Below are 23,012 nucleotides of genomic sequence, written 5' to 3'. Positions count from 1 at the left end.
TTTACCGCTTTAACAAATGTCTAGTTTTGTCTTTCTTTCTTTCTTTTTATTTTTTAAAAGATTTTATTTATTTATTTGACAGAGAGAGAGAGAGAGGGAACACAAGCAGGGGGAGTGGGAGAGGGAGAAGCATGCTTCCTGTAGAGCAAGGAACCCAACGCCTGGCTCAATCCCAGGACCCTGGGATCATGACCTGAGCCAAAGGCAGATGCTTAATGACTGAGCCACCCAGGTGCCCCATCTTTCTTTCTTTTCTTTTTTTTTTTTAAGTGTATATGCTACTCAGTGCTCGTGATGATAAGTGTAGTCTTTAATCCCCATCACCTATTTTACCCACACCCCCACCCACCTCCCCTCTGGTAGCTGTTTGTTTGTTCTCTAGAGTTAAGAGTCTGTTTGTTTCGATCTCTCTATCGTCCCTTTGCTCATTTGTTTTGTTTTTTTGAATTTTCATATATGAGTGAAATCATATGGTATTTGTCTTTCTCTGACCGACTTATTTTGCTTAGCATTATACTCTCTAGTTCCATTCATGTTGTTGCAAATGGCAAGATTTCATTCTTTTTTATGGCTGAATAATATTCCATTGTATATTTATTCCACCTCTTCTTTATCCATTCATCTGTCAGTGAACACTTGGGTTGTTTCCATAGTTTGACTATTGTAAATAATGCTGCAATAAATATAGGGGTGCATGTATCCCTTTGAATTAGTGTTTCTGTATTTTTAGGGTAAGTACCCAGTAGTGGAATTACCAAATAATATGGTAGTTCTATTTTTACTTGAGGGCCCTCCATACTGTTTCCCACAGTGACTGCACCAGTTTTCTATCTCACAAACAGTGTAAGAGGGTTCCATTTTCTCCACATTCTTGCCAATATTTACTGTTTCTTGTCTTTTTTATTTTAGCCATTCTGACAGGTGTGAGGTGGTATCTCACTGTGGTTTTGATTTGCATTTCCCTGATGATGAGTGATGATGAGCATCTTATCACATGTCTGTGGTCATCTGGAGAAATATCTATTCTTGTCTTCTATCTGTTCTTAAATTGGATTATTTGTTTTCTGGGTATTGAGCTGTATTAGTTCTTTATATATTTTGGATACTAACACTTTATCGGATATATCATTTGCAAATATCTTCTCCCATTCAGTACATTGTTTACTAGTTTTGTTGATTGCTTCCTTTACTGTGGAGAAGCTTTTCATGTTGATGTAGTCCCAAAAGTTTATTTTTGCTTTTGCTTCCCTTGCCTCAGGAGACATAACCAGAAAAATGTTGCTTATAGCTAATGTTAGAGAAATGACTGCCTGTACCCTCTTCTTGGGTTTTTATAGTTTCAGTTCCCACATTTAGGTCCTTAATCCATTTGAGATTATTTTTGTGTATGGTGAAAGAGAATGGTCCAGTTCCATTTTTTTTTTTTTTGCAAGTGGCTGTCCAGTTTTCCCAACACCATTTTTTTTTTTTAAGATTTTTTTATTTATTTATTTGTAAGAGAGAGAGAGAGTGAGAGCAAGCACAGGCAGACAGAGTGGAAGGCAGAGTCAGAGGGAGAAGCAGGCTCCCTGCAGAGCAAGGAACCCGATGTGGGACTCGATCCCAGGACGCTGGGATCATGACCTGAGCCGAAGGCAGCTGCTTAACCAACTGAGCCACCCAGGCGTCCCTCCCAACACCATTTTTAAAGAGACTGTTTTCTTCCCATTGTATATTCATTGTTGAAGATTAATTGACTGTGTAATTGTGGGTTTATTTCTGGGTTTTCTATTCTGTTCCATTGATCTATATGTTATTTTTTGTGCCAGTACCATACTGTTTTAATTACTATTGCTTTGTGGGACATCTTGCTGGCTCAGTCAGAACAGTATGCAACTGTTGATCTCGTAGTTGTGTGTTTGAGCCCTATGCTGAGTATAGAGATTACTTAAAAATAAAGTCTTTAAGAAATTTACTACTGCTTTGGAATATAACTTGAAGTCTGAAATTTGCCTTTGCCTTTCTTTTTCAAGATTGCCTTGGCTATTTGGGGTCTTTTGTGGTTTCATACAAATTTAAGACTGCTTTGGTTATGTGAAAAATGCTGCTGGTATTTTGATAGGGATTGCATTAAATCTGAAGATAGCTTTGGGTAGGATAGACATTTTAACAATATTTGTTCTTTCAACCCATGAACATGGAATGTCTTTACATTTCTTTGTGTCATCTTGAATTTCATTCATCAGTGTTTTATGGTTTTCAGAGTATAAATCTTTCACTTCTTTGTTAGGTTTATTCGTAGATATTTTACTGTTTTTCCTGCAATTGTACATGGGATTATTTTCTTAATTTCACTTTCTGCTGCTTCATTATTGGTGTATATGAATGGAGCAGATTTCTGTAGATTGATTTTGGATCCTGCAACTTTACTGAATTCATTTCTTAGTTCTAGTAATTTTTTGGTGGAGTCTTTAGGGTTTTCTGAATTTGTCTTCGACAGTTTTCTCTGTGTGTGTTTGTGTGTGTGTGTGTGCGCCCTGTTTCAGAAAGAGGACAATTTCTGGTCTTTCTAGTACTTCTACACCAGGGCAGCTTTAACTCTGCCCTCAAACTGCACAGTCTTCCACCTGTACCTCTCTCCAAGGCCTTTCTCTTCTGTTCTCTGACTTTAACTGGGGCCTTGGTTTCCATGCTGATGGGTAAACTGGATGTTTCTGGGTCACTTTTAGCACCCCCCTTCTACCCTCCACACCTTCAGGTTCTACACCTTGCTCTCTGGAATCTTCCTTCCTTTCCATTCTGGATGCAACTACTCTATGTCAGGACATCGGCCTCTTGCCTTAGTGAATCTAATTACCTTTTAACTAATCTTCCTATCTCCAGTCACCAGAGAACTCCAAAGTGCTTCTTTTAAAACACTGACATACATACATAAATACATACATACATACACACATACAAACAAACAAACATAAAACACTGGGCTGATCACTTTCCTTCTCAGAACTTTTCTTGGCTCTCCCCATGACCTACTGAACAAAGCTGAAACTCCTTAGAAGGCATTTGGGATCCCCCTTACCTTACCTTAACCTAAATATCTCCTACCTTATCTACCATGGAACCTGTGATCTCTGTTCCTTAAATACATGTGTATCCACACTTCTAGGGTTATGCTTACATTGTTTTATCATTCTGGGATGTAAGGCTCCCTTTTCCCCGTTTCTGCCAATGACCAATATTTTACTTTTTTCAAGGCCTAATTCAAATATCACCTCCTTCATGAAAGCATGCCTAATAGGTTTTTTTTTTTTAATTTCTTTTCAGTATTAGAGCATTCATTGTTTATGCACCACACCCAGTGTCTGCCTTCCATAGTACCCACCACCAGGCTCACACAACCCCCCACCCAACTCCCCTCCAAAACCCTCAGTTTGTTTCTTAGAGTCCACAGTCTCTCATGGTTTGTCTCCCACTCCAGTTTCCACCAACTCACTTCTCTTCTCCATCTCCGCATGTCCTCCATGTTATTCCTTATGCTCCACAAGTAAGCGAAACCATGTGATAATTGACTTGCTCTTCTTGACTTATTTCATTGAGCATAAGCTCTTCCAGTCCCAATCATGTTGATACAAAAGTTGGGTATTCATCCTTTCTGATGGAGGCATAATACTCCATAGTATATACGGACCATATCTTCTTTATCCATTTGTCCATTGAAGGGCATCTTGGTTCTTTCCACAGTTTGGCAACTGTGGCCATTGCTGCTATGAATATTGGGGTACAGATGGTCCTTCTTTTCACTACATCTGTATCTTTGGGGTAAATATCCAATAGTAAAATTGCAGGGTCATAGAGAAGCTCTATTTTTAATTTCTTAAGGAATCTCCACAGTTTTCCAAAGTGGCTGCACCAACTTGTATTCCCACCAATAGTGTAAGAGGGTCCCCCTTTCTCCACAGCCTCTCCAACATTCCTAATAGTTTGAATTAGAATTGTTTCCTTCCTCTATATCAGCTCATATCTTTTTTTTTGAAAGTCAGGTTTATAATTGAGGTATAATAAATATACAGCAAAATTCACCCCTTTCAGGTATATAGTTCTGTGAGTTTTGATAAGCAAAATATGTAGTTGAGTAACTAGCCATCACCACAATGAAGCTATACAATATTTTAGAGAAACCAAAAAGTTCCATTGTGTCACTTTGTAGACAATTCCCTCTTCCCATTCCTAGTTCCTGGCAAACACTGACCTGATTTCTGTCCCTATACACTTTATATCATTTAAATGTATTTTTTGCATTTTCCCCTACAGGCCTTGCAGACAGAGAGATGTAATCACTCACCTTTGTATTGTTCATGGTTCTAAGTACAAGTTCCAGACACACTTATTACATACCCAGTCATAAATATTTGATAAATGAAAAAAGGAAGAATGGCAGACCAGAAGAAAGGAAAGAAGAAAAAAGAAATGAAGAAAAGAATGAGCCAAAGAATAAGTGGACAAATAGTCCTAGGAAAATTCTGATTCAGCGATGGGGCAGCCAAGAGAAAAATGCTAGTTTAATAAATTATTCTGAGTTATTAATCTGAACTACAAAAGCAGTCATTCTTAAACACCTAAACATAAAATATATTGAAGTTTGAATCAGCAAAACTGACAAACTCGGTTTGGGGAGGAAATCTTTTTTTTTTTTTTTTAAGATTTTATTTATTTATTTGACAGAGAGGACAAGCAGGCTGCGAGGCAGGCAGAGAGGGGGGCGGGGAAGCAGGCTCCCTGCTGAGCAGAGAGCCTGATGCGGGGCTGGCTGAGCCACCCAGGCGCCCCTTGGGGAGGAAATCTTAATGTGAATGACATAAGTTGTACTAGCAGGTAGGAAAGGACCATCCACCATTCCCAGGCTAAGCTGCCTCTGATCTCCTCACATATCACACCACCATTACCAAGATCTGAAATGTTCTGTTCTTGGTACATAGCACATGCATTTAAACTCCAGGGGAGTTAGGGGAAGGAGAAAGGTAATGTTAAGTGCCCCAAAGTTATGGTGTTTTATGCTTTGTACTGTTTTATTTAATTCTTACAAATACTCTCTCAATGAAGTTAAAAGTAATTAGGAGGTAACTCTTTATTGGGAAAGGAAATAGATAATTAAAGGAGGTTTAGTGGGTACTTCCTAAGGGGAGAGACAAGTTAACAAACCATTTTTTATTTCAGGTTAAGTTCTTTGGAGATTCTGAGTTTTTCTTCTGTGAAATCACAGTAAGCAAGAAGGGATAAGAGTCCAGAGTAATAATTTTTTGGGGGAGGATGTCTGTCATTGATCCATTCAGGGTACTTCTGGTGTGGTGACCGTATTCATTTCAGAAGCCAGTATCATGTGAAAGAATGCTAATGTGCTGTTTGATGAGGTTGTCAGCAAAGGCACATGGTGGCATTTGGGGTTTAAGGAGTATAGTTACTAAGTGGAGTATATAAGGAGTATAGTTACTAACTGCTTTCTTTCTATATTATAGTGTCACGAGAATTTAAAGTGATTTTGCAATCACTCTTGGGAGATAATTTCTTGGTTCTTAGGATAAGTTGGAAGATAAACTTTGGACAATGTATTATACTATGCCCTTTGCAATTAAATAACCCAAGATAATATGTTAACGTTTAGTGGAGATTTAAATTCCTGAGCTGATTAAAGAGAGTTAACACTATTTGGTTTTATAAATGTTATTACTCCCGGAGTTTCTAGGCACTAGGTAGTGATGAATAGCTTCTTTCCCTCGCTTATTACTTTTCAATCTTGCAGAACAGCTCAGCATTAAGTAACTAAAATTACAGTTCAAATTGAGGCCTGGGACCAGGGCAAGATGATCTTAAATTTCTGGCTGACTTCGCGCTGCATCGCTTCCCCGAAAAGTGGAGCCATTGAAAACTGTGGGTTCATGATGGAAGTGCTTTTTCAGGAAGAGAAATCTGGCTATGTGTGCAAAGGGTCTGGGGCAGAGAAGAGAGGCAGCCTCCATTCGGAGGCTCCTGTAATATCGAGGCTGAGGTCATCAGAGCCGCGTGGGAAAGGGAATGGTAAAAAATGAAAACAGAAATTGGTAGTGTGGTCTGTGGCCAACACTGGACGATGACCAGATCCAGTGAGGTTGGGTGAGTAAGGAAGAGAACTGAAAGAACAGCTTCATGTTCTCCAGAGACCTGAAGTTCTCTACAGAGGCCCCTCGACTCCTCTTACGTCCTTAGTCCTTATCGCCGACGTCCTGGGATCCGCAGGAAAGCTCAAGCTTCAGGCTGGCTCACAGGCGGAAGGACCCGCCGGGCGTACACTCCGGCCGGCCTTCTTTCCCCGCCTCTGCTATCAGGCTGTCCCTTGATTTCTACCCATCTCTTCTCACCCTTCGGAGTCCCCAGATCACCCCCCGCCCTATCCTCAGTTCTTGGCCGACACCGCCCTCTCTCCCCCACTCCCCCTCCTCCCCCTCTTGGGGCGCTGACTCGCCCGGCTGCCACGTCTCACTGATGACATCACCAGGGCCGCTCGGTCTTAGCCAATCCGCTAGGGGGAGTCCGAGCGAAGTCCTAGCCAGCGAGTCAGCGGGGCGGGGAGCAGGGAGGGGCAAGAGGGGGAGGTGAGAGAGTGGGGAATGGGGCGGGCGACAAGCTCTCAAATACGCATGCACCAGGAGCGCGGGGTTTCGCGGGAAGTTGAGTCCTGGCTGCCGCGCCGCACCGTAGGTCTTCAGCGCCCACTGGGTGTTCGAACTCTCTTTCCCGGCGTGCCGCGCGGTGAGGCCGCCCTCTGCGCTGTGTAAAGACCCCTTGGTTTAAGGCTTTCCTATTTCCTGGTTCGCCGGCGGCCATTTTGGGTGGAAGCGATAGCTGAGTGGCGGCGGCTGCTGATTGTGTTCTAAGGGGACGGAGTGGGGAAAGACGTTTGCTCTCCCGGAACAGCCTGTATCATTCCTCTCCCTCGATTACCCGTGGCGTGAAGAGTCAGGGCGGAGGCTGCAGCAGCAAGGGCGGCGGTGGCGGCGGCGGCAGCTGCAGTGACATGTCCAGCATGAATCCCGAATAGTGAGTGCAGGAGAGCACCGGTCGGCTGGGTCCGTGGGCCAGCTTGGAAAAGCTTAAGGGGGGAGAGGAGGGCTGAGGCAGGGGTGGGAGCCTCGGCTGCGGTAAGGTGAGGGTCGTAGGGCAGGAGATGCTGGCGGCCGGGAGCCGGGCCCCATTGTCTGACGGAGAAGGGGCGGCCGGGGGGAGGGGAGGGGTCGGGCCGGAGGGGTGAGCCGCCCGGGCCTGGACGGGTCAGGTTGAAAGCCTTGAGTGCCAGACCGGTGCGGAGGAGCAGTCTTTCGAGGGTGTTGGGGCGTTTGGGAGTCGGTGGTGGGGCGGTGGGAAGGGGTAGCTTCACGCGGAGGCAGTGACTTTTGAAGGAAGACTTGTTTTTAAGGGGAGAGGCTAGGGTGGGAGAGCTCTCCTAGAGGGCACTGTCAGACCCTGCGCCCGCACTCTGCGGAGCTGTCAGAATCGTCAGGGTGGAAACCAGCTTTACTTGTAAATCTTGAGCTTGTTGGCTCTATTCTTTTACCCTTCCGGCCAGGTTGCATGTAATATGGATGCGTTTCAGAACTGCGTGGGATTGGGGGGAATGAGTAGATGGTGAGAAGAGATTTTAAATTTTTAGTGTTTTTTAAGTTATTTCCTGGAGCTCTTCAAGAACTCAGGGGGCCCATTGCCTTCGTGAAAACCTGGACATTTGTGAGAATTTTTTTTTAGAGGACACTGAAGTCATTTTGTCTTCTGTAGGTCGAGAAATAACAACTAAGACTTAGGAACATTTTTCTGATATTATCAGATTAAAGGACGACTGCTGTTAAGTTGAAAGAGAAACGAATGGGCTCTATCATCTGTAGGTTTTGGGTTACCTGCTTGAATGCTCAAAGATAGGGAGTGAGGTTCCATGACGTGTCATGAAAAGTTAATGCATTTCTTTTTCTTGCTTACTCAAGAAGTCACCACAGCATATGTGACACACCTGACACCTTTCCTGGGAATTGGTGTTCACTTTCCTTGGGAAGACTTCGTGGGGGTCTCCTTAATGGCCCTTTAAAATCTCCTTCAGTTTAGTATATAAATTAATGAGTAATTGGAGATTTGATTAGTATGCTTCTTCAGTATCGGAAGGCTTTGGGGGAAAGAGGGAATACTTATTTTTTAAAGTAAAAATCGGTATTTTAAAAGCTGAGTATATTTGCTCCTTTGGTCAGTTACTGCTAAACATTTCCCCTAAAAGGTCCACCCATCAGTTTAGCTGACTGTCATGTGTGTGTCACATGGCTCTTGCAAAATGCATTCTAACTTCAAGTTTTGTAATACCGTGGTTTGATGCCGAAATGTCCCCCTTTGCACTGAACAGATGCCACTGTATTTCATTAAAATTTTATATACTTTAAGAAGTTGAGTGTTCTCGGGGTACATGGGTGGCTCAGTGGGTTGAGCCTCTGCCTTCGGCTCAGGTCATGATCCCAGGGTCCTGGGATCGAGCCCCACATCGGGCTTTCTGCTCTGCAGGTAGCCTGCTTCCTCCTCTCTCTCTGCCTGCCTCTCTGCCTACTTGTGATCTCTGTCAGATAAATAAAGAAAAAATCTTTAAAAAAAAAAAAAAAAGAAGAAGAAGAAGTTGAGTGTTCTCATAGTGCCATATTTGCTATGCTGGCCGTTTTTAATTTATCAAGGACTCCGAGGACAGAGTTGGTTTTGCACGGTTAGGGAGATCAGGGAGGTCCCTAATTTGGTGGTTTTCCTGGCAGCAATAAAGTACATGGATTTGCAGACTTGTAAACCTCCTCTTTTCAGGGAGTTTCTTATATTTGCTACATATACTACTATGAATAGATCTTTAGGATTAGTTGAATAGAACCATGACAAATTAGCCTCTGAATTTGTTTCTCCTTTTGTAAAATAGGATAGTAGGAGTTGTTACTCCTATCAGGGTAGTTGTGAAATTCTAGTATAGGTAAAAGAAAACATAAGAGCACTCTAAGTGGTATACATCGTTATCACGTATGACATTCCTATAGTGCTAGGATTTAGGAATATGATCCTTACCCTCAAGGAGTTTAAAATGGGCTATAGAAAATAGATAGTTATATATGTCAGATACCAGTAGATCTAGTTTTTTCCACATGTGCAGGATAGATAGGAGCAACAAGATTTCAGAGGAGGATGGAGGATTGTGGTTGGCCAGTTGGGTTCAGGAAAAATGTATAGAAAAGAGACTTCTGAGGGAATTATTAGCAATAGGTTTAGAGAAGTAGTAGGGAAATGAGGATTTTTCAAGAGGGAGGGAGGAAGACTTGTTAATAAATGGCAGTGATAGCAGTTTTTAAGTAAAACCGTGCCAAACCATCGGTCAGATTAATGACCTTAACAGAACCAAACCCAGAAATCATTTTTATACTTGTTCTGCCATTGACTTAGCCAGTACCAGGCCTACTATATTTCTATTCTAGACTGTATTTATAAAATAGGAGTTTGGAAAAACCTTTGGAAGAGCATTACTGAAAATTATTTGGAGGAAAGGTGCTGGATATTTTATTGGAGAAGGTCACAAGGGCAACCAGCAGGCAGATTTTTAACAAGGTGACCTCAGCAGTTTTTTCATTCTGTCTTTAATGAAGTTTGTTAACCATCATAAAAGTAATTAGTGAAAAATTGGAAAATAGAGAAAAGAAGGAAAGAAATTCTTAGAGTTTTATCACCGAATACAGGTCTATTTACTTTAATACCTTGTTCTGAACTTTAAAATCTTAAATTTTTCTTAAATTGAAACTTTTAATGGGTGAGTGCCTTTCATGATTCTATGATGTGTCTTAATACCTACCATTTATAGCTATGTGTATGTTGGGTATATTATATATTATAATACATGTGTGTTACAGCACACGCTTATATGCTAATGTGAAGGGGGGATAGTATACTAGATAATGTTTAAAAGTCCAATCTGAATATTCCTTGGTTTTGGTTATCATCTACTAATTTATTCCTTTTAGAAACATTTAAAACTGCTTCATGGGTGCCACTGAATTTAGTAATGAAAATGGGTTCTTGACAAAAGAGGTTTGATTCTCTCAAAAAAAACAGGATTTTAGATTATTGGTTGACATAGGATTACTTGGAGGTAGCTTTTTTTATTGAATTTACTTTATGATCTTTAAATTATAAGCTTGTTTTGGGAGTGAGGATGATAAATACATCAGTCAAAGGTTAAATTTTAAGCTGTCCCTTTGACTACTTTCTGTGTTATTTGGCTAATAGGGAGAAAAGACAACCCTGGCTTATCTTTATAGTAGAAATTAAGGGTAATGACTGATTTGTTTGAATTTCAGGTACAAACAAAAAGAAAAAGCAACTGAAAGTGAGATCTGAATAGTGAAAAGATGGAAAAGATCAGAGCTTTCATTTTTCTGGAGATATGAAGAAAGATTTTGATTTTCTGAGCTAGGTGGTGAAGCAGGCAGTGATTATTTCAGCATACTGGTTGAGAAATGCTTAACATTATTCTCATTCCAAAAACATTTTTTCTAATCCATTAGCTTTTAGTGGATTTTTTTTAGTGTCAAGGGAATCATTTTGGCTACTTCATCTATAAGGAATGTGTTAATAAAGTATGTTTACCTATCATGGATATTCCAGTTAACTGTAATAGGAAGGACTGTAGTAGTCTACTTGGATCAACTGTAGTTCTTTAATGCAGAAAAATTTTATAGTAAATGCATTGTTTTGTTTTATTTTGTTTTTTAATATGGCTCTGGAGTGATGTTTAAGATTATGGCTCAAGATTTAGAGAGTCTTTTAAACTTTGCCCTTCTATCATAGTAGACTTCAGGAACATTTGACTTTTTTTCCCCCCAGCAGTGTGCTTTGAATTAATTTGTTTTTAAGGTAAGGATTTGTAAAAGCAGCTTAATCAGTTTTGTTGTCTGTGTGTCAGTATAATTTCATTAATAAGTATGTCATAATTGGCTGTCATAGAATTTTTATTTAGAACTTTTTTAATTAGAAAAGCATAAATCAACTAAAAGTAAGTTGCCTTTTTGTTGGTTGTCTTGATGACGTTTTGGTGGTGTTGGTAGTGGTTTGAAAAAATCCAGAAAATTTTTAAGAAGAATAACCAGTATTCTCACCATAGGGTATATGATTTCTTAATGTCTGTAGAGAATCAGCAAGTATGATTCTTTAGGTAGTGTAAGTTTCTAGGCGCTCTACAGAATCTGCAAAATGAATCTTAAAGAGTTTTGTGTGAATAGACGATCTTACAAGATCATTTGAAGATGACGGAAATTTTGCATTTAAAAATTTCTTTTTCATAATTAAGTTATAATGAGAGTTGACTTTTTTTACATATTCCAAATAAAATTTTTAATGTTTAAAAAATAATAAAGATGGAAGAGCTTCAGAATCAGATGTTCTCTTGACAGCTCTTTAATTGACTTTTGAAGAGAATTTTGCTTTATAAGTAATTTTATGTCTTAGTTCAGTCTTTTTAATTCTGGAAGCAATCAGTAATTTGTGGTCTAACATTTTGTTATATTCACATCCTTTTAGCAGTCCCTTGTGTACATGTGTTTTCTTGGCCACTTTTGACTACAAATTTAGGAGAGTTCTATTTGTAGTTGTAATAATTTCATTTTTAATTAAGAATAGATTCTTTTTGCTAATGTTATCTACTTTTGTCTCTAATATATGAAAATATTTAAAGTCTAATAAAATCCTTTTTAAAGTTTTTGAGTTTTGTTTTTGTGTTTTTTAAAGATTTTTATTTATTTATTTGACAGAGATCACAAGTAGGCCGAGAGACAGGCAGAGAGGAGGAAGCAGGCTTCCTGCTGAGCAGAGAGCCCGATGTGGGACTCCCATCACGACCTGATCGGAAAGCAGAGGCTTTAACCCACTCAGCCACCCAGGTGGCCCGAGTTTTTTTTTGTTTGTTTTTTAAAGATTTTATTTATTTATTTATTTGACAGACAGAAATCACAATCACAGAGGCAGGCAGAGAGAGAGAAGCAGGCTCCCCGCTGAGCAGAGAGCCCAATGCAGGGCTAGATCCCAGGATGCTGGGATCATGACCTGAGCGGAAGGCAGAGGCTTTAACCCACTGAGCCACCCAGGGGTCCTGAGATTTTTTTTTTTAAGATTTGCGATAAAATACTTTGTATCAAGGTGTAAATAAACAAAAAAATGGGTATAGGATGCCAGCACATGAGATATTTTAGATGTGTCACTTACAGTTTTTTGTTTTGTTTTGTTTTTTAAACCACTCTGTCTGAACTCAATTTTGGAGTTTTAGTAATAGAGTTAGGCAAAAAGCCTTTTTTTTTTTTAATCTTGCAGGGAGAAGGGAGTGGTCAGACTGTTCCACTGTTTTCCTGTAGAAGGTGGAGCTGATACTGCTTCTTTGATGTCTACAATAGAATTTAGGGAAGAACCCCTAGGTCTTGCTTTTCTTTGGAACTGCTCTGTGTTTCAGATTATAAAATGGTAATCGTGGGGTGATATTTGAAAAAAAAAAAATAATAGCCTTGAGGAGCAAGAGAACAAGTGTTGGTGTGTTGACTGACTTTAATAATTAAAGAAATGAAAGAAATGGGGTACAAAGGAAAAGTAGGAAATGAAGCTTTCCTTGGTAATTTTGTGACTGGTTGGCTCAGGTGGCCAGAACACTCAGCTTTATTAAATCCAAGGTTGTGATAGGTTCTGATTAAGTTTACTCTGTTCCCTGTTTGTGGATTCCTAATTATGACAAGAAGTGTTGTATGTAAGTGCCTTTGTGCACATGTGGAAACATCATTTTTTAATAGTAGCTAGTATTTAACAAGTGCTTACTCTGTGTGCTAGCTGCTTGGCATAAGGTCTTTACACAGGGTATTTAATGCAGTCTGCCCTTCAAACTAGGGAGCTTTACAAATGAAGTTGAATGATGTAATTGAAGTTGTCCAAGAAGAGTGATGGATTCTGCTTGTCTGAATGTATTTCCTTTGAATAACAATAGTACTTAAACGGAATTATTATTTCCACTCTGCCTATAGATATTTTCCAACAACTTGATTGAGGGTGATTATTCTTTTTTAAAGCTTTTATTTTAATGCTAGTTTCTTAACAGTGTTATATTAGTTTCAGGTGTACAATATGGTAATTCAACACTTCCATACATCACCTGGTGCTCATCACAACAAATTCACTCCTTAATCCCTATCACGTATCTCACCCATTTCCCACTCCCCTCCCTTCTGGTAACCATCAGATTGTTTTCTATATTTAAGAACCCTTTCTTGATTTGTCTCTTCTTATTTTTTTTCCTTTGCTTGTTTGTTTTGTTTTTACATTCTACATATGAATGCAATCATACGGTATTTGTCTTTCTCTGATTGACTTACTTTGCTTAGCATTATACTTTGGCTCCATCCATGTTGTTGCAAATGGCAAGGTTTCATTCTTTTTTTATGGCTGAATAAAATTCCATTACATATAAATTCATATTTTATATATCTTTTGCCCATTCATCAATCGATGATCACTTGGGCTGCTTCCTTATCTTGGCTATTACAAATACTGCTATAAACATAGGGGTGCATGTATCCCTTTGAATTAGTGTTCTTGTATTCTTTGGATATATAGGGCAGTTAATCTTTTTTTTTTTTTTAAGATTTTATTTATTTATTTGACAGACAGAGATCACAAGTAGGCAGAGAGGCAGGCAGAGAGAGAGAGAGGAGGAAGCAGGCTGCCTGCAGAGCAGAGAGCCCAATGTGGGGCTCAATCCTAGGACCCTGGGATCATGACCTGAGCCGAAGGCTGAGGCTTTAACCCACTGAGCCACCCAGGCGCCCCTAGGGCAGTTATTCTTAACCCATTTATGGTTATGTATTCCTAGGAGCATTTGATTAACTCTGTGAACCTGTTTCTTTATGCATACATGCTCATGCATTTTGCATAAAAGTGCAAACCTGAAAATGATTTAAAATCTGGTATTCTAAACTAATTAGTTTTAAAATGTGAGATGTGTTTGGGCACGCTTTATTTTGATGACCTGTTCTGTTCTTTTTCTTTTTTTAAAATGCTGCCTTTCTGTTTCTCATTAAGTTTTTAATACATGAGTCTTGTTTTCCAAGTTTTCCAAGAGCCTTGAAACAGAGGCATACTAACTTCACAGACCATTAGTGTTCTCATGAAGAGCAATAGGTCATCTCTTTAGTATCTTTACTACCTCAGAATGCATATGGATATAGTTAGAATAAATGCCTAACCAAGTTTAATATAGTCTTAAGCTTTTGATGGAACTTATAAAAATAGTTGAATAGCTAGGTTTACAAAAGGACATTTGAAGCAGCTTTGTGAAATATATGCTGTGGGTAGTTATTTAGTGCTCTATTTGTAGATTGGTAGCACCTGTCTTCATGAGGCGCAGTTGGTTCATCACTTATTAAAAGCTAATGAATTCTGAACTCTAAAATTTACCATGCTTTTTGAGCTGAGCTAACTTATTCTCTACTAATGCAAATGTTCTAAGTTAATTTAAACAGTAAATCACACTTTTCTTTATATTTGGTCAGGTCCTGTGTGTCAGTTCATAGATGGTTTGATTTCATTCTGATAGGTTTTTATATTTATGATTTAACTTACATTTTTATCATCTAAGTATATAAAATAAATCATTGAAGGAAAGTGGTATGATAAAAAACTCATTTGGATTTATAAACCCTAGGTTTAAGTTCAGCCTGCAAGTTATTTGTGATTTTTGAGCCTGTTTCTTTATCCAAAACATGTGATTAGTACCACTTCAGTTCTGAGTCTCCAAAGTAAACTGTACAGTACTATGCAGATGTTATTTGACATGTATAATCTAATAAAGGATGTTAGAATAAATGTAAATGGCAAGTGGTTTCAGTTTTATAGCTTTTCTCACACATGATTAATCATCACACAATTGTGTCTGTTTTTGTCTAACAGTTTTTCAGTACAGATTTTTTAAAAATCTTCAGTAAATGTGTACATATATGTGTGTATACACACGCACACACAGGCACACACACTCAGAGTTAATTTAATCTTAGAAGAAAGCTTGATAAAGAAAATAGCCAGCTTTTTCTCTGTCACCAGTAAAGATTATGCTAAGGGTTGGGGGGTTTTTGTTGTGTTTTTTTTATTATGAAACATGGACTCTGCTCCCAGGTCCTTACCAATTAGTTAAGAACATGACTCATGCTCAGACAAGTATAATCAGTATCATAGCATTAGCACAGACAAAATCTTTTTTTTTTTTTTTTTTAAGATTTTTTATGTATTTATTTGACAGAGAGAAATCACAAGTAGATGGAGAGGCAGGCAGAGAGAGAGAGAGAGGGAAGCAGGCTCCCCGCCAAGCAGAAAGCCCGATGCGGGACTCGATCCCAGGACCCTGAGATCACGACCTGAGCCGAAGGCAGTGGCCCAACCCACTGAGACACCCAGGCGCCCCGGCACAGACTAAATCTTGTGATACTTTCAAAGAATATAGTGGCAAAATAGTGCAAAAGATTTAGAGAAAAGGCCTGTGATTTCTATTATTAACAGAAGGTTTGATTTAGCTGGAGGGTAACAGAGCACTGTTGAGCAGCGTGATTTTCCAGAACCCTTGGTGCTAGTAGTGGGATGTGGTCAACAATTAAGAATTTGAGTTGTTACCACCAGCCATAAATTTTATGTATGTAAATTCTTTCTCTCAGTCCCATGAAGAAATAGTGTCCTAGTTTTAGAGATGGGGAAACAGAGGCAGAGAAGAGTTAAATGGCTTGCCTAAGGGCTTTCAGAGTAAATAGCAGAATTGGAATTTTAACTCAAGGGCCTGTGATTTCACAGTCGTAGTATGTTTTTTCTGATTTAGTGTGTGTGCTTAACTCCAGGAATTTAAAATTTGAGCCAGTTAATTAAGTGACTAACATTTCTGTGGTCCGTTTGTTTTAAAATTCATGATTAGAGAGGTCTTTTTAGAAATGTTAAGGGTTTGTGAAGTACATGTTATAAGGTACATGTTATGGTCTTTGATTTTCTTCACATCTTGTGCTGGGTTGATATTTAAAGCTTCTTTAGGCTTGAAGTTAATTATTGCTTCCATTCTCAGTTTTTCTACCCTCCTGCCTGTTCTTGAATATTGACACTTGGGGCCTAAGAAGTCATGTGAGTAAAAGCAGGTGAAGCAGAGAACTGTCTTTCTTTTGCTGGAGAGGGCACAATTGCTGCAGACCCTGTTACTCTTTTATGTGTTACTAGGCTTTGGGAGTTGTGACTGTTAGTTGCGTGATTTTTAAACTTTCGCTTTAGATTTCAGTAGTGAACTCATGATATTTTGTCAGCTATTTGAACAGAAGCTTGAATAAATAGCTTCAAAGTTTTTGTCAAAACACTTGACGGTTTTCATCAAGTTACCTTGCAGTTTGGAGAAAGGAATAATAATAATAGTAATAGCCACTTACTGTGCTCCTGTATTGTGACAAGATACTGTGCTACAGGTTTTAGAGGCATTATTCCTAAATATTTCTAATGCCTAATTCTTATTACTTCTATTCCTGACAAGAAGCTTAACTGGATGATAGAGGGTACTAATGGAATTTCTTACAGATGAGGAAATTGAGGCTCATGGTAGGGAATGAGTACCTTGCCTCAAGATCTGACAGCTAGTATGTGATGGAGTCTGGATTCAAATACAGGTCTTTCCAGCTCTAAAACCCACGCAAGCTTTGAGAGGTAGAAGAGGTGGAGGATAACACACCTCCTCCCTGGCATAGTTTTCAGCAAATATTTGTTATATAGGTTGTGAGACCATCTATCTACTTTCTTGTCCACTTGAATGACTTGGGACTTCTTTAGCACTACCAAACTTTTCTTCACTTTCTGAATTCCTGCTTCAAATTTTTAGAACACTGTTCTAAACAGAGCTAAAGTGGAACCTGGAAAAAGTGATTGTCTCTAAATATCAAAAATGTGTAACCTTTAGGAGTAGGTTATGGGGACAGTTTTTAAAGAATTGCTTGGCTATTTCCTTAAATTTGGAGGAATGGCTCTTGTACTCTCAGATTCTTGATAATTGATTATTTTGACTGTTTATTTTGACTAATAGACTGCTTTTGTCCATAGCTGGAGGTTTATTTTACTTAGTGTAACCCTCAAAGTAATTAATATGTGCTTTATAAAATTCAAACAATGTAGAAACATGTGAAGGAATGAAAAGTTCTTACCTCTTTTCTCCAGCCTGATGGTCAGTTTTGAATTCTTTTCTGTGGAGCATACTTAAAATGAGTGAGGAAGAAAAGTGGATGTTAGTCACAATTAACTGCAGCCCAAAATTTTAATTAATCATTCTATACCCCAAAGTCTAATAGTGTATAGTTTAATAGTGAATTAAAATTTGGCCACTGTGTCATGATATCATAGTCATAATTTTGTTTTAGTTTTTATTTATTTGTTGACAGAATGTCAGCGAGAAGGGGAACACAAGCAGGGGGAGTGGAAGAGGGAGAACTGCGGGAAGCTTAATGTGGGGCTGGATCCCAGGACTCTGGGACCATGACCTGAGCTGAAGTCTGACGCTTAACCATTGAGCCACACAGGCGCCCTGTTTTAAATTTTATATGTGAGCTTAGTTTTAGGCTATTCTCAAGTATGATATTTATAAAAAGGTAAAAATAACATTCCCATCATGCAAGTGAATTTGCAGATAAAAAACAAATTTACTTTCCACTGAACTTTTGAAAATAGTAGGCCTTTTCTAAGGTATATTTATAATGTAGGTGATGTTATGAATTTTGTATTTTGGGGGTACTGCGTGGATAAAAACAACTTTGTTATAGTCCTCCACTGTTTTACTTTTGTCTTTTCTTCCTTCCAAAGGTTGGGTGATGAAAGTTTGTTAGTGTCAGTCAACTTTCCTTTATAAAATATTCACTGACATGTGAACTGTATCTGATAAATTTTATTTCATAAAAGAAGAAAAAAATGTTTTTCATTTAACCCAAAAAGTTGATTTCTTATACTTGTGACTGTATTGGGTATGTGCCAGTCCTATCGGCTTATAACCTCAATCCTACTCTCTACCTACTTAGAAATCATTTCTGTTACGACAGTTATACACTGAACAAATTTGCAAAGGTGTGAAGTCTTTGAAAAACCCTTTAATTTACACTTTTTCCTCCTCAACATTTTTTTTGTTAGAAGAGTAATAAGAGCTTACTGCAGACTTTGAAAAAAGTATAAAGAAAATATCAATTGTAATCCTAACATTTGGAAGTATCCATTCCCCCCATATTTTTATGTATGTGAAAATTTAAAAAAAATAAACATGTGAAATGAGTTATACTAAATAAAATGTAATTGTTTCACGTCAGAGTGTTTCACATAAACAGTCTTTTTAGAGATTTTAGAATTTCCAGTAGCATTTTATTTTACGTTATTTTTTTTTAAGATTTTATTTATTTATTTGCCAGAGAGAGAGAGAGCACAAGCAAGCAGAGCAGCAGGCAGAGGGAGAAAGAGATGCAGGCTCTCCGCTGAGCAGGGAGCCCGATGCGGGCATCAGTCCCAGGACCCTGGTATGGTGACCTGAGCTGAAGGCAGCCGCTTAACCAACGGAACCACCCAGGTGCCCCACCAGTAGCATTTTAGATTCAGACATAAGCTACTCTCTCAGTAGCGTCTTTTTTAAAGGTACAGAAAATTTTCTGTTAGTGCTTGCATGCAAAAATGATAGTATCAAGATTATGTCCAAATCTTAAATAATGGAAATAAAGAATCTCCGATATTACTAAAATAGACCATGGATTGAATTACAGGAGAAACTGATAGCAAAAAATTTTTCACTTGGTTTATTTTTGCCCCGCAATCCAGTTGTTAAAGGCTGTTAATTTCCCCAAATCTACCCCTTTCTGTCTAACCTTAATCTATGTTAGTCTTACCGTAACTTTCTTAGCTTTCTCACTAATCGTTTCCTCTTTAAATTAAAAGTATTATCTGCTTGTGTTGTTCCAGGTTCAAGCAGCTTATAAGAGTTTTCCCTGAAAAAAATTCTTGTTCCTCAAAAGCAGCTGTTAAGATTTTATTTTATCGATTATAGCAGATACATGATTTGTTGATTTAACTCGAGAAAACACAAAATATATGTCTCTTTAAAAAATATCAGGAGCTAACTTTTCAAAGAGCTTTTTGTTTTGTACCCATTTAACTAATGTCCTCATACATTGTTTTTTTTAAAACCTTTTTATTTTGAAATAAATTTAGATTTATAGAAGAGTTGTAAAAATAGTACAGAGAATTCCTGTATACCCTTCACCTAGCTTCCTCTAATATTAACATCTTTCATACCAAGGTACATTTATCAAAATTAAGAAATTAACATTGGTACATTATTAACTAAACTATAGACTTTTATTACAGTTTCTTCAGCTTTTTTTTTATGTCCATTTTCTTTTGCAGAATCTAGTCCAGGATGCCATATTGTATTTAGTTGTCCTATGTATTAGCGTCCATCAGTCTGTGAGTTTCTCAGTCTGTTTTTCATGGTCTTGACACTTCTGAAGAGTACTTTTAGGTATTTTGTAGAATGTCCTTCAATTTGGATTTGTCTGATGTTTTCTTATAATTGAACTGGGGTTATGGACTTTGGGAAAGATATTGTAGAGGTGAAGCACTCTACTCACTACATCATATCAGAACATACATGATATCAGGATGACTTATTCTTGGTGATACTCACCTTAATCACTTAGTTAAGTGGTGTCTGTCAGGTTTCTCCATTGTAAAGTTACTGTATTTCCCTTTCCGTATGCTTAGAAAGCAGTCATTAAGTGCCCACACTCAACAAAATGGAATTAAGTCCAGTTCAAAGAATTGGTGGACATACATTAAAGCCACCACTGCAGTAAGTGAGGCTTGGATATTTACATGAGGCCATGTAAATATCCTGTTTTTCCTTAAAGTTTCATTCACAACTTTTAGCATTCACCAGTGGATTTTGCCTTCAGTGGTTCTTACTGTGGTGATTTATTGATACACGTTTCTACTTCTCTGATTCCTTCTATACATGTTATGTCTCTTCTCCCATTTATTTATTTAATAATTGATAGCAGTATGAATTCATGGATGTTTATTTTGTTCTTTGGCTTATAACCCAGTACATGGTTGTTTATTTTGTGGCTCTAGTTATTCTGCCTTGACCAGTGATAGAACTTTCATGTTGGCTTCTGTGTCCTTTTGACATGCCATGTCCCCATCTATTTTTTTCACCTAGTTTTATCTGAAATGTTTATCAGTGATAGCTGTAGATCTTCCTTAGTTATATTTCACAATGAAAGAGAAAGATTAAAAATGCAAAATTAAAATGCTCTCTGATCTGTTAGCATGTGCTTTGTAAAAGGCACAATGCTTGATTTTGGATACACAGAATAAGTCAGTTTATCTTCACACTCATAGACAGATATGGCAGACATGAGAGTGGGGAAAAGTGGATTCCAGAATACTGAGGGGGAGAAAATACTCACTGTCATAGTAAATTAGACATGAAAAAGACTAGAGGAGGTGGCGCCTGGGTGGCTCAGTGGGTTAAGCCTCTGCCTTTGACTCAGGTCATGATCTCAGGGTCCCAGGATCGAGCCCCGTATTGGGCTCTCTGCTCAGCGGGGAGCCTGCTTCCTCCTCTCTCTCTCTGCCTGCCTCGCTGCCTACTTGCGATTTCTCTGTCAAATAAATAAATAAAATCTTAAAAAAAAAAAAAAAAGATTCAAAGTTCTCATTTGAGAACAGTGAGTAGGATTTACTAGAAAATCTAGAAGAGTGTTACTAAAATTGTGACTATAGATTTCTAAACTGGAATAATCAGTTTTTTCATTTAGGTCAAATTATATTGTAGACTAATCCAAGATCTTGGGGAATAGAGGAAGAATACATTCAGAGTCTCACCATTTGCTAAATTATTCTTGACTCTATACCAGAATTCTCACCTGATGCTCTCTGTTTTTAGATTGGCGTATTTTTTTCAATATTTTTACTGTGTTATTTTATAAATTATTGTTAGAGAATATTAGTAAGCAGTCTCAAATTTCTGAATTGTCTTGAACATTCAGAATATTAATAATTTAGAAATAAGGTACTACAGTAGTTAGGTAATTGTATTTTATTACCATTTTTTTGGTGGTGGGTAATTTTAAATGTCCCAGTACAAGTTACATGCTGTTGATCACAGTCTCCAGGTATGTTTATTCAACAAGAGGAAGAAGTCTGTGAGATTGATTTTTGTTTCCCATTCTCCTTCATGTCTCTTATGTTAGTAAAGCTGATTGTTTGGGAGAGAACAAAGTAGTCTTAGCAATAATTATTTCATTGCAAAGAAGAGGGAGCAACTGTTCATATTATTTATAATAGCCGTGAACCTTAAATTATCAGAAATTTACAAATTAAATATTTCATAATAACATTACTAAAGTTAAAAAGAAGTGATAATTGAAAAAGTTGATTTTTAGAAAATTGACTATTAATTTCATTTAACCATAATGTAATTTGTAACACACTTACTAGGAAGCATTCCTGTTTTTGTTTCTCAGCCGTATGGTTACTCTGAAAAAAGAAGTTGATCTTTAAGGTAATGAATGACACCTCAGACACATTTGTGGCCCAGTGCTGTCCTTTATTGTAATGGGTTACAGTACGGCCAGTTCAGGGAGTGTTTTCTGGATGTCTGGCACAGTGCTCTGGGAGATTGGTTAATTCAGGGCATTAGTTGTTTCTAAATTTCTGTTTAAAATGAAGTAACTCTAGTAGTATTAATGGTGAGATTAGTCTTGCTAATGTGAAATGTTATTTGTTAACATGTACCGTGTACTCATTGCCAGTGTTCAGTGTTCATCATTCTTAAGAATTTATTTAGTCTAAGGAGCGTGTGAATAGTACTAAAGTCAGCAGCTTTATTGGCTAATAAAAGTTGTTTGGTATTAGGTATTTATTAAGGGTAAATTTTATAATTATTATCCGCTTCCCCTCCTTTTTTCTTTAGGATCTCAAACTGGAAAGGATGTTAGTTATTTAGTTCATCCTGTGCTTCACTCCCCTTCCTAATGACTTGTTTAAAAGCGTCTTACTTCCTTCTGTGACTTACTTTGTTGCTGACAAGGGCACTTTGGATTTTTTTAAAATTTTTTTTTTTTTCAGATATAATTAGGAACAATAAGTGTATTAAAATAACTTGGTAACCCTAAAAATTTAAGTAATATGTATCTCTGTGTAAACTTAGGTAGCAGTTGATGAATATCCACAGAGATAGTCACTGCTGAAAGTTTTATATCTTGCTTACATTTAAATAATGATAATTGTCATCTAAATTTAAATTGTGAGTGATATTTAGGTTTTATCGGAAGTTAAAGTACCTTTTCTTTCTTTTAATGATAAAGGACAAAACTGAAAATCATGAATAGGTTTCCTTTAAAAATGTGTAAATTCTGGGGCTTTGGGTCCTTTTGAAATTACTTTAAAGAATACATAGCAGTGGTCCAAGTTGAAAAGGATCTCTGAGGGACTCCTTGGGAGGCTGTGGGCAGTAAGTTGTCTTCAGGTCCAGGAAGCAGTCCTTCTCCTGGAAGGAATCCCTGGGGCTGGTTTTTGAGTTAGGCCTGGCAAGTTAATGTACATAAATAGAGCCTAGTTTTCAGAAGAAAGCTTTAATACAAACTTAGAAAGTTGGTAAAGTTGTATGTTGATGTAAACAGCATTTGATTTTACCACATCTCAAGTCTAAAATATTTTTAATACAGGTTTTCAGAAGTTAAATGATCATTTTTTTCTTCTTCTTTTTTTTTTAATGGGGAAAATTCCAGGTACATGTTAGGAAAGGATCATTAAAAGCCCCTACATTGGAGGATTACCATGAAATAATGATCTGGCCTTGGAATTTGAGAGATTTATGTTTCATTGACAAGAACAATGGAAAGTTAACTCCCTATATATACTGCAGAGGAGTG

The 23,012-nt window shown here is 37.8% G+C and overlaps 1 protein-coding gene across 1 annotated transcript in view; it reads left to right on the top strand.

Annotated features, from left to right (window-relative positions):
* The first annotated feature begins 6,808 nt into the window (after positions 1 to 6,808).
* RAB1A (RAB1A, member RAS oncogene family) overlaps positions 6,809 to 23,012 on the top strand; it is a 30,503-nt gene continuing 14,299 nt past the window's right edge. Inside the window, exon 1 of the mRNA XM_004742076.3 lies at positions 6,809 to 7,050. Within this exon, the coding sequence (XP_004742133.1) occupies positions 7,028 to 7,050 (23 nt within the window). The 5' untranslated portion in view covers positions 6,809 to 7,027. The remainder of the gene's footprint in view (positions 7,051 to 23,012) is intronic.

This window comes from Mustela putorius, unplaced genomic scaffold, assembly GCF_011764305.1.
Source record: "Mustela putorius furo isolate JIRA1106 unplaced genomic scaffold, ASM1176430v1.1 tig00000224_pilon_pilon_pilon, whole genome shotgun sequence".
NCBI lineage: Eukaryota > Metazoa > Chordata > Mammalia > Carnivora > Mustelidae > Mustela > Mustela putorius.
This window is presented reverse-complemented; position numbering and strand designations above follow the sequence as displayed.